Source organism: Danio aesculapii, chromosome 23 (genome assembly GCF_903798145.1).
Source record: "Danio aesculapii chromosome 23, fDanAes4.1, whole genome shotgun sequence".
Lineage (NCBI taxonomy): Eukaryota > Metazoa > Chordata > Actinopteri > Cypriniformes > Danionidae > Danio > Danio aesculapii.
The window spans coordinates 31,574,084-31,588,966 of NC_079457.1; the positions used below are offsets into that span (position 1 = coordinate 31,574,084).

The window sequence follows — 14,883 nt, forward strand, 5'->3', positions numbered from 1 at the left end:
ATCATGATGTCCTGCTGTTGTGGATTGTGTTATCATGATGTCATGCTGTTGTGCATTGTGCTATCATGATGTCATGCTGTTGTGCATTGTACTATCATGATGTCATGCTGTTTTGGATTGTGTTATCATGATGTCATGCTGTTGTGCATTGTACTATCATGATGTCGCACAGCATAGTTTTACTATGGTGTGGTGTTTTGCATCCTACTATCAGATGCTTTTCTGATTTGCATTATACAGTACTATGGCTGCAACAGCTAATCGTTCAAATGAATAGTTATTGATAATAAAATTCGTTGTCAACGAATGCCAGTATAGATTAGTTGTGCTGCTCACATGACTGAAGAGCACAATGACAAGATACAAAGCTGCATATGCAATGGAGGGTACAAAACCACCTTCAAAAAGCACGTGCCTCTAAGAAAACAATTAGTTAATGTTGTGGTTTTCAGCGAATGATAATTTGTGCAATGAGCAGTGAAGGTTTACCCATTCCCAAATTTTGTTTGCTTAATATCATATTGTCAGCATGTTTAAGTTCTAATTTCATAATGTGAATTTAATAGGAGTACAACACTAGTTTAGCATTTTTAAAGTATAATTTTATACATAAATAACACCAACCCAGGATCATTATTGATACGTACCGCTGTATACATTTCTGGAAAGCGCAAAATACGTCCCAGGAGCTACGTTTTTTTTGCGGTTTTTATTTTTTTAATCCATCATTGGCTGCTGTGTACGCTTTTTCAGATCTCAAATTTCTCTCACAAGTGCCATTCACACCTGCTCTTCTCATGTAAATCCACCACTGTCCACTGTTGACTGACTGACTGACTGACTGACCAACTGACTTCCCATCTACTCCCATGATTTCCCATCTACTCCCTTCCCTAAACCCAACCGATAGTGTTTTCAAAAGCACAGATTGACTCGATCACCCCGTTCACTAAACCCAATGATAGTGTTTTCAAAAGCACTGACTGACCTGATTACCCCCTTCCTGAGCCCCCTGATTTTTACCACATTTTCAGATTTTACCACATCCTCACCCTGTTATTTACTTGTTTATTTTATTTTTTGCCGTTTGTTTTTGTCTTACCTGCTTACTGGAACTCTTTTGCACCAGACTCGCACCCCATCGTTGCAGTTAACTCCTCACTGCATCTCAAGTTTGCCGACATACAAGGCGAGCTACTGGGCAAACCTTACAGAGGTAAGCGGTCAGGTGGTAGCGGAAAAAAAACCAAAAGCCGTTGGCAGATTCATACCACCACGTAGCCTTCGTTTTAAAGATGAAATGCAGCCATACATAGCTCTGGCTACGTAATTCACACTCTCCAGAAATATACGGGGGTACATTTTCACAATGAGCCTGTGTTGAATAATATCCTGATGTACAGTTTTATATAGATATCATAAGCAAAATGTCAAATTTTAAAAAAACGTATGTGACAATTTTATACGATTAATAAATCAACAAAAAAATTCTAATCGATATCTGATATACTGATCAAATTAATCATTAGTTGCAGCCCTACATTATACTTTTATAGTGTAGTGATGTTGTGCATTATGCTATTATGATTTTGTGCCGTTCACTTTTGTTTTTTTAATGTAACCAAGGACACAACTGCATGAAACTGTAATATTAAATATTAAAGTAATCCAGTTAGTCACAGTGTACATTACTTGTGTACAGTCAGTGTACAGGAGAAGTCAGCTGGAGACATGCTCACCTGTTCATCATGCGGTCCGTGTCCAGAAGCTTGAGGATGGATTTGCCATCCATATCTGGAGGAACATCCATGCCAGCGATATCCAGAATGGTGGGGGCCAAGTCTATGTTCAACACTATGTGGGGGTTGCTATGGAAACAGAAGAAGGGGTCGCCATTTGACATAATGGTCAGAAAGCAGACAAGCAGCACATGAACACTGACTGATAATAAGATAAAGGCTGTGGGGAGAATTCAACAGATCCACCAGCTGGGGAACAGAAAAATGGAGTACAGCTCTATTGACGCTAAACAGTGTACGCATGGGATACAGCACACACTGCGGACTGTTTGAATTTTTAGCGAAAAGTAGTATGCTAAAAAGTATGCAATATGCATTCTCTTTGTACATTTGAAGTGCCATGGAGGGTAAATTAGTTTGCAAGTCCACATGTCTGTGTACAGTACAGGCTTATTTACTGTATTTTATTTGCTGTCTGCAATGCCTTTCAGACTAAACATACTGTATACAACCCATAGAACTTAAAAAGATGATTTTTTACACAGTGAATATATATATATATATATATATATATATATATATATATATATATATATATATATATATATATATATATATATATATATATATATATATATATATATATATATATTACATTATATATAACATTGAGACAGTGTTTTTAAAATAATAGCTTGCAAATGCACACTTTTGCAGAAAAAAAGTTAAATATATATGTACACGATAGTTTTAAAAACATAATTTAGAAATAAATTAGAAATGTAATAATTTCTAATAACTAATTCATTTTGTCTATGCCATAATCACTGCAGATGCAGCAGTTTGCCAGTAACTCAATTACAGCAAAAATACTGTATTTGCATTTACAGCATCATTTATTTTGCCGTATTATGTATTTACAGTATTGTTTATCTTTACTGTAATATATATAGCATTTTTCACAATGCAACTTTAAAATACAGTAACATACTGAATAACTGTTTTATGGTAAAATACAGTTCATATTTCCAAAAATTGTTAACAGTATAGTTATTTTGAAAGACACCAGTATTCAACATAAAGTGTGATTTAATAATCACAGTGTTAGTCATCAAAGTGTATTGTTCTATAGATAATAGAAGAAAAAAAAATCATAAGGAAGCTAATAATATTGATCTTGAAGTGTTTTTTTAATGTAAAAACTGCTTCCCATCAATCCAAAATAAACAAAAAAATATTATAGGAAATAATGTGAATATTTATATTTAACACTGTGAATATATACAAGTTTTAGTTGAGTTGTGAAGCTTGTTTAGTATTGTTTTAATCCAGTTTGTTCATTGTTACACTGTGCAGAATGCTACTACACACTTATATGATCAGTGGTGTAAAGTAACAAATTACAAATACACAAATTTCTGTAATCAAGTAGTTTTTCTCAGAAACTGTAATTTACTTAATAGTTTAAAAAATACTTTTACTTTCCCTTGAGTACATATTTGGTACATTTACTCCACTACTTTCCTTTAACCTGCAGTCACTACTTTATTTTTTCCTGCCTATGGGGATTAGAAAAATCAGTCCTGCGATTCCTGTCTCGTCAAATCGCACATAGAAAGTTAATCACATCATACTGAACTACCTTAAAGCCGCCTTTCCAATGCTCACAACAAACGACAAGCAACAGACCGGAAGTCATTCATTTCCAAAGGAGAGAAGACCGGAAGCTGCATGGAGTTCCGATCATCTCCGTGTGTGGAAAATTCAGATCCGATTTGAGCTGCGGATACATTGAAATATTCGAACTCCTGCAACTAGGCCGAATGCGACTGGCCGACCAGATGTGATGTATTCCAGTGTTGTCCAAGTAGGTCTGTGTGCGCGAGATTTTTTTTGTTATTTTTTGAATTAGAAAAAAGTCTGTATTAAAGAAACATTTCTATTCATAAATGAGTAATAAAAAATATTATTGTTTTATGTTGTCTCCACATTCCCAAATTTTTTAGTAGTTTATGAGTTTCTAGTATTCATTCATTCATTCAACCCTCGTAAATGCACGGAGAATAAAATCTCTTGCTTTTGCTGAAATTCTGTGCGACTGCCACAAGGGGTCGTATTCCAACAGTCGTGTCCAAATGTCATGTGCAGTGGAAAGGCGGCTTAAGACATGCAGCAAACTGTTTGGAAGCATTAAAGGTGTCCAAGGAGATACTTTACATGCATAACTTTAAACTGAATGTCACTGATGAGAAGATGGTGGATGTTTACTGTATGATGACCAAAATGGACTTAAACAATCACTAAATGCACAATACAGAATGTTACGTTTACACACACGCGCACAAATTACATGTAAACACATCAACCTTTCCCAGCATAATACTACTCAGTACTCTTGAGTACTTTTAAAAGGGCTACTTTTTACTCATACTTTAAATAATATTTACAACAGATACTTTTACTCTACTTGCACAAAATTTTTGGGCAAGTACTGGTACTTTTACTTGAGGATGATTTTTCAGCACTCTTTCCACCACTGATACTAATATATATCCGATATACCAGCCTGATCTCATGAGAAAATGTAAGTATTTCACGTTTTGTCAGTTTAGTGGCTAATTCGTACGAAGTTCAGTTGTATGAAAATGTAAAATTTTGAAAAAAAGGCGTTGCACCCAACCACGCCCCTAAACCCAACCATCATTGAGTGATGAGCGAATCGTACTACATTGTACAAATTAGATCGTACGAATTCACGAATTAGCCACTAAATCAAAAAGTTACGAATTGCCGTGAGATTGTGTTGGATATACTAAGAATTAATTTTTAATAGTAAAACACATTCATTCATTCATTCATTTAGATAATTAAAAAAAGGAGTGTCAATTTCAAAACTGAGCATTTCAAATCCAGTCAATGCAATAAACCTCAGTGGCCACTAATCCAATCACACTCGCACAAAACTTTTCTAAAAGGTAAATTAGCTTCATCTCTGTGTGACTGTGTTTATGATGTAGAACTAAAGCCCAGCCAAACTCCTGATCCTCTTTTCTGTGTCTTTCTTTCACAGTAAAAGTCTTGTGGTTTGCACATGAGTGGTCTTTACTGTGGTTAATGAGCTTTTCAGGGAAAAAAGGAAGCAGGATCACACAAAACAAGACGACTGACGAATGATATTTAACACTGAGTTTCTCCTGTGGGGACGCAGGTTCAAACATGGCCTGCAACATGTGCTGATCTCTTTATATCCCTGCACATTAGAGGATGCTGGAAAGTCATAAAAAGCCTTGTAAATCAACAAACACAGAGTTCAGACTCACATGTCTTAAACAATTATATCATAATAATTCAAACTCTAACCTAACCTAACTTAACTCCTATCCTAACAAACCATACATCAAATGAACGATAATTTACCCCATATAAATCTCAATTTAACCAAAAATACTCTTATGACTGGTTTTGTGGAATAGGGTCACATATCACAAAGTACAGTACAGAACTGCGCAGTACTGTATGTTTATATATATATATATATATATATATATATATATATATATATATATATATATATATATATATATATATATATATATATATATATATATATATATATGTATGTGTGTGTGTGTGTGTGTGTGTGTGTGTGTGTATGTATATATATATATATATATATATATATATATATATATATATATACATATATACACACAAGCTATATACCATATACGACAGACAAAAATGACATTACATGCCAGCTAATTCCATATTTTTTGCATTTAAAAGAGAATAATGATAATATCTGAGGAGCGTTTTCACTCACATGCCTCCTGCCTCCACATTAGGGCCGCGAATGTAGAAGGGAACTCTGATGTCGAACTCGTAGGGCATGGATTTGCCCTTGACCAGGCCGAACTGACCGATGTGGTATCCGTGGTCTGCCGTGTAGATCACATACGTGTTGTCCAGCTCCCCAGTGTCCACCAACATGTTATATACCTACATTCAGACAGAGAAAACATGAGTGTGTTTTAATAAGTTATGAGGAACATTGACACAGGACATTTCAGAGGAAATACTGCTGAAAACTTTCATTTTCCTGGGAAAATTGCAAGTTTTGACTTAAGAAAATGCACTATTGCATTTAGTGATGTTATTGTTAAACAAAACTAAAATTTGAAAATGGATTTTGTTAAATAAAATAAAGTTGAAATTAAATAATAAATACTGAATGAAAAAAGTATACAAAAAACTCAAAAGCACAAAGCAAAACACCACAACATTAAAAATAATAATAAAAATGAATACACAAATAAAAGTAAAAATCTATAAAGTACAACAGCAATATATAAAATTGAAAAAAAAATATATAAATACAATTTAAATAAAATAAGTTTAATACTGGGTTAATAATGGGTTGAACAGGTATAAATTGGAAAAAAAGGTTGATTAGAAAAAGAGTTAAGATAAAATGCTAAATTTATATATATAATTATATAAATTATATTAAAAATCAAAATATAAAATCTATTAATAAAGCATAGTAGTACATAACAATAAACCCCCCAAAAATAAATAAATAATGAGAAATACAAAATGACTTGTGTGTATAAATATTATAATAGTATACCTACAATAGTTTAGTTTGAAGTAAAAAAAAAAAAAAAAAATTAACCTGAAAACAAATTTATGGATATGTGTATAGACTCACCAGCCTCTATATTAGTTACCAAGAAAGTGTGCCAAGAAAATATCCCCCACACACCATTACACTACCACCACCAGCCTGAACCATTGATACAAGGCATGATAGATCCATGCTTTCATGTTGTTGACGTCAAATTTTGAACCTGTTTTTACAATGTCCTATTGTCCAATTTTGGTGAGCCTGCGTGAATTGTAGCCTCAGTTTCCTGTTCTTAGCTGACAAGAGTGGTACCCAATGTGCTCTTCTTCTGCTCCATCTGCCTCAAGTTTGGACGTGTTGTTTGTTCAGAGATACTCTTCTGCAGACCTCGGTTGTAACGAGTGATTATATGGGTTACTGTTGTCTTTCTATCAGCTGGAACCTGTCTGGCCATTCTCCTCTGACCTCTGGCATCAACAAGGCATTTGCGCCCACAGAACTGCCGCTCAACCGATATTTTCTCTTTTTCTGACCATTCTATGTAAACCCTAGAGATGGTTGTGCGAGAAAATCTCAGTAGATGAGCAGTTTCGAAATACTCAGACCAGCTGTCTGGCATCAACAGCCATGCCACGTTCAATGTTACTTAAATCACCTTTCTTCCCCATTCTGATGCTCGGTTTGAACTGCAGCAGATCGTCTTGACCATGTCTAAATGCACTGAGTTGCTGCCATGTGATTAGCTGATTAGAAATTTGCCTTAACAAGCAGTTGGACAGGTGTACCTAATAAAGTGGCTGGTGAGTGTATAAAAGCACAAAGGTCCCATTTTGCACTTATTGTGTAAATAAATACATGTTTTTACGCTGTACTTGTTATTGATTAAATACCTGTATGCAATTGCATGTGTAATTACATTTTTGACCATCCCTTATACCTTAACCCACCCTTAAACCTACCCATACCACCAAACCTGTCCCTAACCCCTAACCAGAAGTGTTCTGTAATACATTATAAACACAGTAAGTACATTGTATTTATCTGATGAAAGTACATAGTAGTTACGGCCACCTAATACAAAGTATTAGATGACACTAACTGCAGTATCAAGTTTGGTTCTGACCATGTAAAATGACAATACTGCAGTATGCTTTCAAGCACCATAAAGTGCTCTCACTGTGTACAACCCTCAGACCCCACTGTGTATTAATTCAGTGTAATTCACCTTCTCCACACTGTCATCCACGGACAGCAGCGTCTGCAGCCTCTTGCGCTGCAGCATGTTAGTGAACTCCATGTGAATGGGCTTCATGGGGCCGGTGTAGCGCATAATCCAGTGTTTGTCCGGATTAGGAGCGTAGTTATAACTGGGCGTTCTGAAAGGAGAAGAAAAGAAATGTCAGTTGGTGAATCTGCTGGAGCACAACTGAGAGTTTCAGAGCTCCTGTTTGCTGACTCTGTCCTGCTGATGTTGGAGGAAAAGCATGCAGACGGGTTTTGACAGCTGCGATGTGTCAGTGTGAATGTGCGAAGGTGTGTGTGTGTGTGTTTGCATGGTCAGAATTACAGATGACAGCAGTCGACTCGCTCTCTCAGCTCCTCGAAAAATGACACATCGCAATTTTACAGGCTCATGGTTTCTCTGGCAGGCTGACACTCCATGGATGTAATGGTTGTTGAGCCGTTATTGAGGGATTAAAAAGAGCGGGAAAAGTGTTTGTAGCTCCACCTCCTGGCTCTGGTGACAGGAGTGAAGAGGCCTGTTAGAAACAAACAGTACTTTACGGCTGTGATTAAAAGCACACAGATCTGTTGTTTACAGCCATGACTTAAAGCCCTGCTATAGACAAATCAATGTGCGCATCATCGCGCTGATCTCCTTGCTGCCTGGGAGAGTGTCATATATTTAAACTGATAACAGATTAGTGACAAACAAGGGACGATGTTATTCTTTCTTTCTCTCTCTCTCTCTCTCTCTCTCTCTCTCTCTCTCTCTCTCTCTCTCTATTTGGTGTTTGTTTGTGTGGCTGTGATGCGACCTGAGAGGAATAAATGTACGCTGTTCTTTTGTGGCTTGATTATTATTTTTTTGTCCAGTCTGTAAAGATTCTAAGCTGCTTTCCTAGACATATGGGAAGATAATAAAATGTGACGTTTTATTAATTGATATTTTCCTACTGCTGTTCCAGAAGAGTTTGTTGTGGTTTCTAAATCATGATTTGGATGAATATTTACTCAGCTTTTTGAACTGATTTGATAAGTGCTTTGTGCAGGTTTGATATTGCTATTTCGCCGATTAGTTTATTTACAAATTTTACACTTAATACTACAATCACAAGAAAAAGACACTTGATAAAAGTGTAAATCCTGTCTAAACATTATGCACTTAATATTTTTAAAAATACATTTGACCAGTTTTCTTTAGTTTTATATACACTACCTGAAAAAAGTCTTTTTTTCTCTTCTAAGTTTTAGGAACAACAAATAATAACTTTACTTAGTTGTTCATTTGGCATCAGAAGTGGCTTATATGAAAGGCAAAGGCCTCTAAATTACGCTTATTTTACCAAAATAAAATATGATCATTCGTTGATTTTTAATTATTTAATTAGGACAGTAAGGTCTGACTTTGCTTAGACAAAAATCTTGTCACTTAACAGAAATAATGTACAGTATAGAATATAAAGTCAGGGTGCATTGGAAAAAGAGTTAATATTGTGTATGACTCCCATGAGCTTGGGGGACTGCATCCACTCATCTCTATCTCTCAAATAACTTAATAAAGTCATCTAGAATGGCAAAGAAAGCGTTCTTGCAGGACTCCCAGAGTTCATCAAGATTCTTTGGATTTATCTTCAATGCCTCCTCCATCTTACAAAAGACACGCTTAATAATGAAAAATCTACCTTCAGACATTTTTTCAAATGATCAACTTTGGTGGAAATAAATTTGGATAAATTATAATTTTGGCTTAGCAACATTGTTCTGTTTGATGTTTTCTTTGTCTATTTTTTTTTTCACCTTCCTCTCTGCTTGCTTAGTCCTTAGGTTTCTTATTGGTTTACCATTCTGTCCATCATCATTATGACGGTGTCGGTTCCACCAATCCCAGGACGAGCCGCAAGGATTTAAAGCCTCGATAGACCAGTGTGTGGTGTGCGCTCTGCCTCGGCGTACCATTTGTGTTCCACGCAATTTAATTGTGCTATGCTTCGGCTGTTTAGTGATTTATTATCTCAGTTTACTGTGGTAATTCGAGTTTGCTTATTGAACTTCGTTGGCTTTAAGTAACATTATGTGATGGTTGTTGTGTTATTCTAAACTAAGCTTTGACCGTCTTATCCGTTTGTTTTTAGTTTAGATTGATGTTTTGTTAGATTAGTTTGAGTGTTTTGCCAATTGTGTATTTTGAGTTTTGTAGCTTTAATTAGGTTAGTTCGGGTGTCGTATACACTGAAGATCTTGGTTTTTATTTGTATTTATTTTTGACACCTAGCTTAGACTTTAGTTTTAAGGATTGTTTTGTTTTGTTAATTTCTTTGATTTGGCTTACATTCTGTTTTTGTTTAAAGATAATTATAAATGTTTATTTTTTTCTCTCCCATTTATTACTGTTACATAATTGTTTCAACTACTGAGTAAAAAGCTTAAATAGAGAATTGATTCTTGCCTCATCCTTGATCGGTCGCACACATTACACCTGTCTCACTTAAATGTTACAGCATCCCACTAAAACATCTTAAAAACGTAACAAACATGCTAACAAATCAATTAGAAAGTATGAAAAGAAAATTTAAGCAGTTTTTTTAGAAGTTATAAAGTAGAGTTAAGGGTAAAGTGGAATAAAGTAGTTATAATTGAAACAAGCTAATTCACTCAAAATTATTGTGTAAATTTATAAAATTATCGATGCATTTTTCAAGCAGAGTTAACTAAGTAAGAGTCAACTGAGAAGATTCTAAATATTTTATTAAAAATAACTGTTTTCACTAGTAATTGTATTAAAATTGTATTAAAAACAGTTGTAATGTAAAGTCATGTGCATTTATATAGCGCATTTATTGTGTATGGTCATGCACCTAAAGCGCTTTACAATTGTGTGAGTTTCACGCAATATTTGCTTATGTGCTTAAAGCAGAGATGTAGCTCAGTAGTAGTGCTCTCTCAGGGGTAGCTCCACCAAAGTGATTAACGGTTCAGTCCACAGCAGCCCCTGATAAAGAAGGGAATTAGCTGAAGAAAAGCAACATGCTAATGTCAAACTCAATTGTAATTAATTGAAATAGATTAAACAAACAAAAAACAACAACAAAAAAAACAAGCCCAGGTTCATTCTGAAAATGTATCGCTATATACATTTCTGGAGAACGCTAAATATATCCCAGGAAGTTTTTTTGCTTTTAGCAAATCCATCAGAGGCTGCTGTCAACTGACTGACTGACTGACCGACTCACCGACCCACCCTCCTCTTTCCCTAAACCTAACCAATAGTGTTTTCAAAAGCACTGACTGATCTGTAAAGTAAAGCTTTTTTAATTAATGAGTCTGATTTATAACATTGTGTGCTCCACCACAAGGGGATTCAATTAGCAATAAGCTAACATCAAACTAAAGCGGAGGTAACTATGAACAGAACGAACAGAAAAGTTGCAAACAAACATTTTATGTAACAGAAATATTCAGTACAAATAGCTCTAATCTAATTCCCACATATATAAATCATGAAAAACTGTGTTATGGGTTGTGTTGTCAAGGCATTAGCTTAGCAACATGCTACCATCAGTCTCAAGAGGAATTAAGAGTAAACAGAAAAGGCGATTATAAATATTTGAACAAAGTAAATTATAAATAATTCCATGTGATGTACATCATCCAGCGTATCTGTCTGCACATGCTCTGCATATCTCATGGTTATTAGACTATCAAAGCGTTAGTTTAGCAACATGCTAATGTCCCCATTTAAATTATAAATTACATTGCTGCTGTGTGTGTCGTAAGAAATTCAACTTGTGTGGTGCGCAGACTTGCTGTCTATATAGAGTGCTCTAAATAAGTCACATAAGATCCCATCACGGTTGCCTCAGAAGGCAGCTGCCTATGTAGATGGACGCCGAACCTCATATTACCTCTCATCTCCTTTATTGGTCACCGTATAATCCTTTTAATCCTCTCAAAACGCTCTTTCACTCGCTCTCTTGTTCTTTTCTGATCATATTTTCATTATTCTCTCCATCACAGGCTTGATGGAGATGAAACAGGTGCGGCGGGATCACGCGGCCATGAGAACAGGGGAGGATTTTATCTGTGAGGATTTGAACAATATCTCACTGGTGGCCTTGTGCCAGTCCGAGGGGCATCGAGGGGTTAATCATATACAGCACTGTACGAGGGCAAGAAGTGGAGAAGTACAGGACTAGCGGGAGGCCATTATGGATGGTGGTGGGGGGGCTGGTGCTGGACTCAATGGAGAGAAAGAGGGCAGTCCAGGGAATTCTTCATGGCCTGTTAAAAGAGGAATTCTGGGACATTCGCTCCTTTCAGCAAGGGAATGATACATATATGAATGCATGCATGGAGCAGGCCATGTTTTTATTTAGCAATGAGGTGAAAAAAAGTTATATGATTCACTGCAGTACAGGTATGTTTAGACAGGTGGCAATGTACTAGAGGCGAATGTGAACCATAAAATATGTTTTATGAAAAGTTTGTGCGTGAAAATGACTGGACGAGCAAAACGGGAGCAAAGCTGTTTGTTTTTTTTATTGAGGAACGCAAGACGACATCAGAAAAACAATAAAAATGTGTTGAATTCCAGACAGTTGCTGGCTTGAGGATGATGGATGTTTTATGTGAGTCATAAAAGGGGCAGGTTTGCATTTTAGCTGTTATCTACTGTGATGGTGATCAAATGCCTGTTAAACTAAAACAGCCTCAGGAATACACACATATGCATATAGTGTAAGTCTATTTGAAGGGCTTCCCATAATCTAATCAAAGAATAAACATCTATTTCAGGCTTCTCCCTCATCAAAGTAAGGGAATATGCACATTTCTGTCTGATTTCATTCCTGACACCTCAATATTTCAGGATAGAGAGTAATATTCACTGACAGTATCCCTTAGCTCTCTCCCTTTCTCTCTTTCTTGCTTGAATGCAAGAGAAATGGGAGCTCATGGTTGTGTGGTTTTGTGCTTAGAGACACAATGTCCTGAAAGCAAATCGAATTGTAGAGAGAGGGAGAGAGAGAAAGGAGAATTTAGTATGTTATAAGCTGTTGTTTGCTCATTTGTGGTGTGTCAACTGATAATATATTTATGTGTATTGTCGGCTGTGTCTAAAGCATAAAATACAGTATTTTCTGAGTAGATAAGCTCAGGCACTTTTTAGCTTCGGTGGATGTGTGCCATAGTTAGGATGATTATAGAAAGCTACTGTATATGTGTAATAAAACATGGTTTATTGGATTTTTTTTGTCCTTCAGCATTTTTTGTTTTACTGCCATAATCAATTTTCTCACCATTTACTCACTCTCAGGAAGTTCCCAAAAAAATTTGAAAATAAAAAAAAATTAGTTGAACAAAAGATTATAGCTAGAATGTTACTAAAAAGTATAGTAGAGTAAAATAAAAAAACTATGGTACTATGAAAGACAATTGCAACTGGTGTCCAACATTCTTCAAAATGTCTTTGTTTCTTATACAAGAAGTAAAAGAAATGCATCAAGTGAGGTTTACTCTGAGGGAGAGTAAATGATGACAATTTATTTTAATTAATTTTTTTGGATTTGAAGGAGACAGGTGCCTTTAAATATTGTTTTAAATATTTATGTATTGCTTAAAGTTTCAGCGAAATCTTTTAGTATCTAAAATGTTAGTCTAGGTGTATGTCTCTCTGATTTGACACACAAGGACCAGTTCATGGATCTCGCTGTTAATGAGCTGATGATCTTAATCAGGTATCTTAAGGAAGGAAGACATACAGAATATGCAGGATGGGGGGCGAACAGAGGTGGGGTCAGTGTGGAGGACTGGAATTAAAAACCACTGGTCTAGATCATCTATTACTAAACAGTGACAAAATATGTTTACAGAAGATACAAACATCTGAGTCTTGCAGTTTTGACTTTGTAGCTGTTTTTGTTGCCTGTGCCTTTAATGGAAATGAGCTGGTTCTCCCGACTCACAATGTCAGGACCAAAGAGATCGCTCACTATTGCTATGATGGGTGTAGCTTCTCTTGCTGTGTCTCACTCATAAGCAGCACAGTGACAGACAAATATGAAGAAGATCTCTCTTACTACAGTAACGATTATTTGATGTATTTGTTGCGAAGTTAATTCAAGCCAACAATGAGTCACACACAATGTCGTTATAAAGTTTATAACACACACACACACGCACGCACGCACGCACGCACGCACGCACGCACGCACGCACGCACGCACGCACGCACGCACACACACACACACACACACACACACACACAAACACACAAACACACACACACACACACACAATTAGCTTAGCAATGTTTTTGCACAGCAAATGTGACAGGATACACGTTAATATCCACCGCTGTATGAACAATCCTTATGTTAATGTACAAAATTACATTAACATAAGCATCTTTTGTTATATATGTACTGATATGTGGCTGTGGTGAAGAATTACGAAGTGATTTTACTGTCTTTATTACAAACATGCACTGTTTAAGAAACATTTTAAACTCATTCTTGAGATGCTGCTGATCACAGAGATCTGAACAGATCTTTTAATCCTGGTTGATTTGTGCAAGTCCTTTCTTGCGGATATGCTTATACTCAGTAATATGAAGACATGTTAATACGTGGCTGTCAATCAATTCGGGTGGTGAGGAAGCAGCACTCCTATATCACGTTGTGGTCAGCCTCAAAATGGGAGGGATTTGGATCCTATTATTAATGTCAGAAAAATAAGAAACTTATTGTATTTATATCACTCCAGTATGACTGCGGATACACTATAACTACACACAGTTCTGTCCAAACAGCTTACAAAAGATGATTTTCAACCATAGGTGCCCTTTAACACACCGGGGGAGTGTACCGAAAATTCACTTTCATTATTTTTTTATGTTAGTGGCACAGAAATTATTGGTACCGATGATGTGAGTTCTTGTTTAGAATATGATCCTGACCCTTTCCAAAAAGTAACTGGTTGTGTAGTTTCTTGGAAAAAACTTAACAATAATCCTACACATTTCCAGGGATTCCTTATAACCAGAGGCTGTGTTTATGAGGTTACTGGGTACAACAAAAGATTTTCGAGAACTATAATAAGAGATTTTGAGATTACTTAGTGTTCACAAAGAGCGAGAGTAGAGGTTTAACAAATCCAGCAACCTAAAAACAATAGCGTCACGTGTAGACTGGAGACTGCTGTATGTGATTGTGTGCAAATATCCTTTTCATGGTCATGTATGTATATTCAACACGTGTGAGTGTTTGAAGAATGGCAGGGGGATTACTGGCCTTCAGA

General features: G+C 36.0%; 1 protein-coding gene across 7 annotated transcripts in view; it reads right to left on the minus strand.

Annotated features, from left to right (window-relative positions):
- sulf2b (sulfatase 2b) overlaps positions 1–14,883 on the minus strand; it is a 371,838-nt gene that overhangs the window by 32,830 nt on the left and 324,125 nt on the right. For all 7 annotated transcript variants that reach the window (XM_056449039.1, XM_056449041.1, XM_056449042.1 and 4 more), the window contains 3 exons: positions 7,592–7,742; positions 5,563–5,738; positions 1,740–1,868 (listed from right to left, as the gene is read on the minus strand). In XM_056449039.1, the coding sequence (XP_056305014.1) occupies positions 1,740–1,868; positions 5,563–5,738; positions 7,592–7,742 (456 nt within the window). The remainder of the gene's footprint in view (positions 1–1,739; positions 1,869–5,562; positions 5,739–7,591; positions 7,743–14,883) is intronic.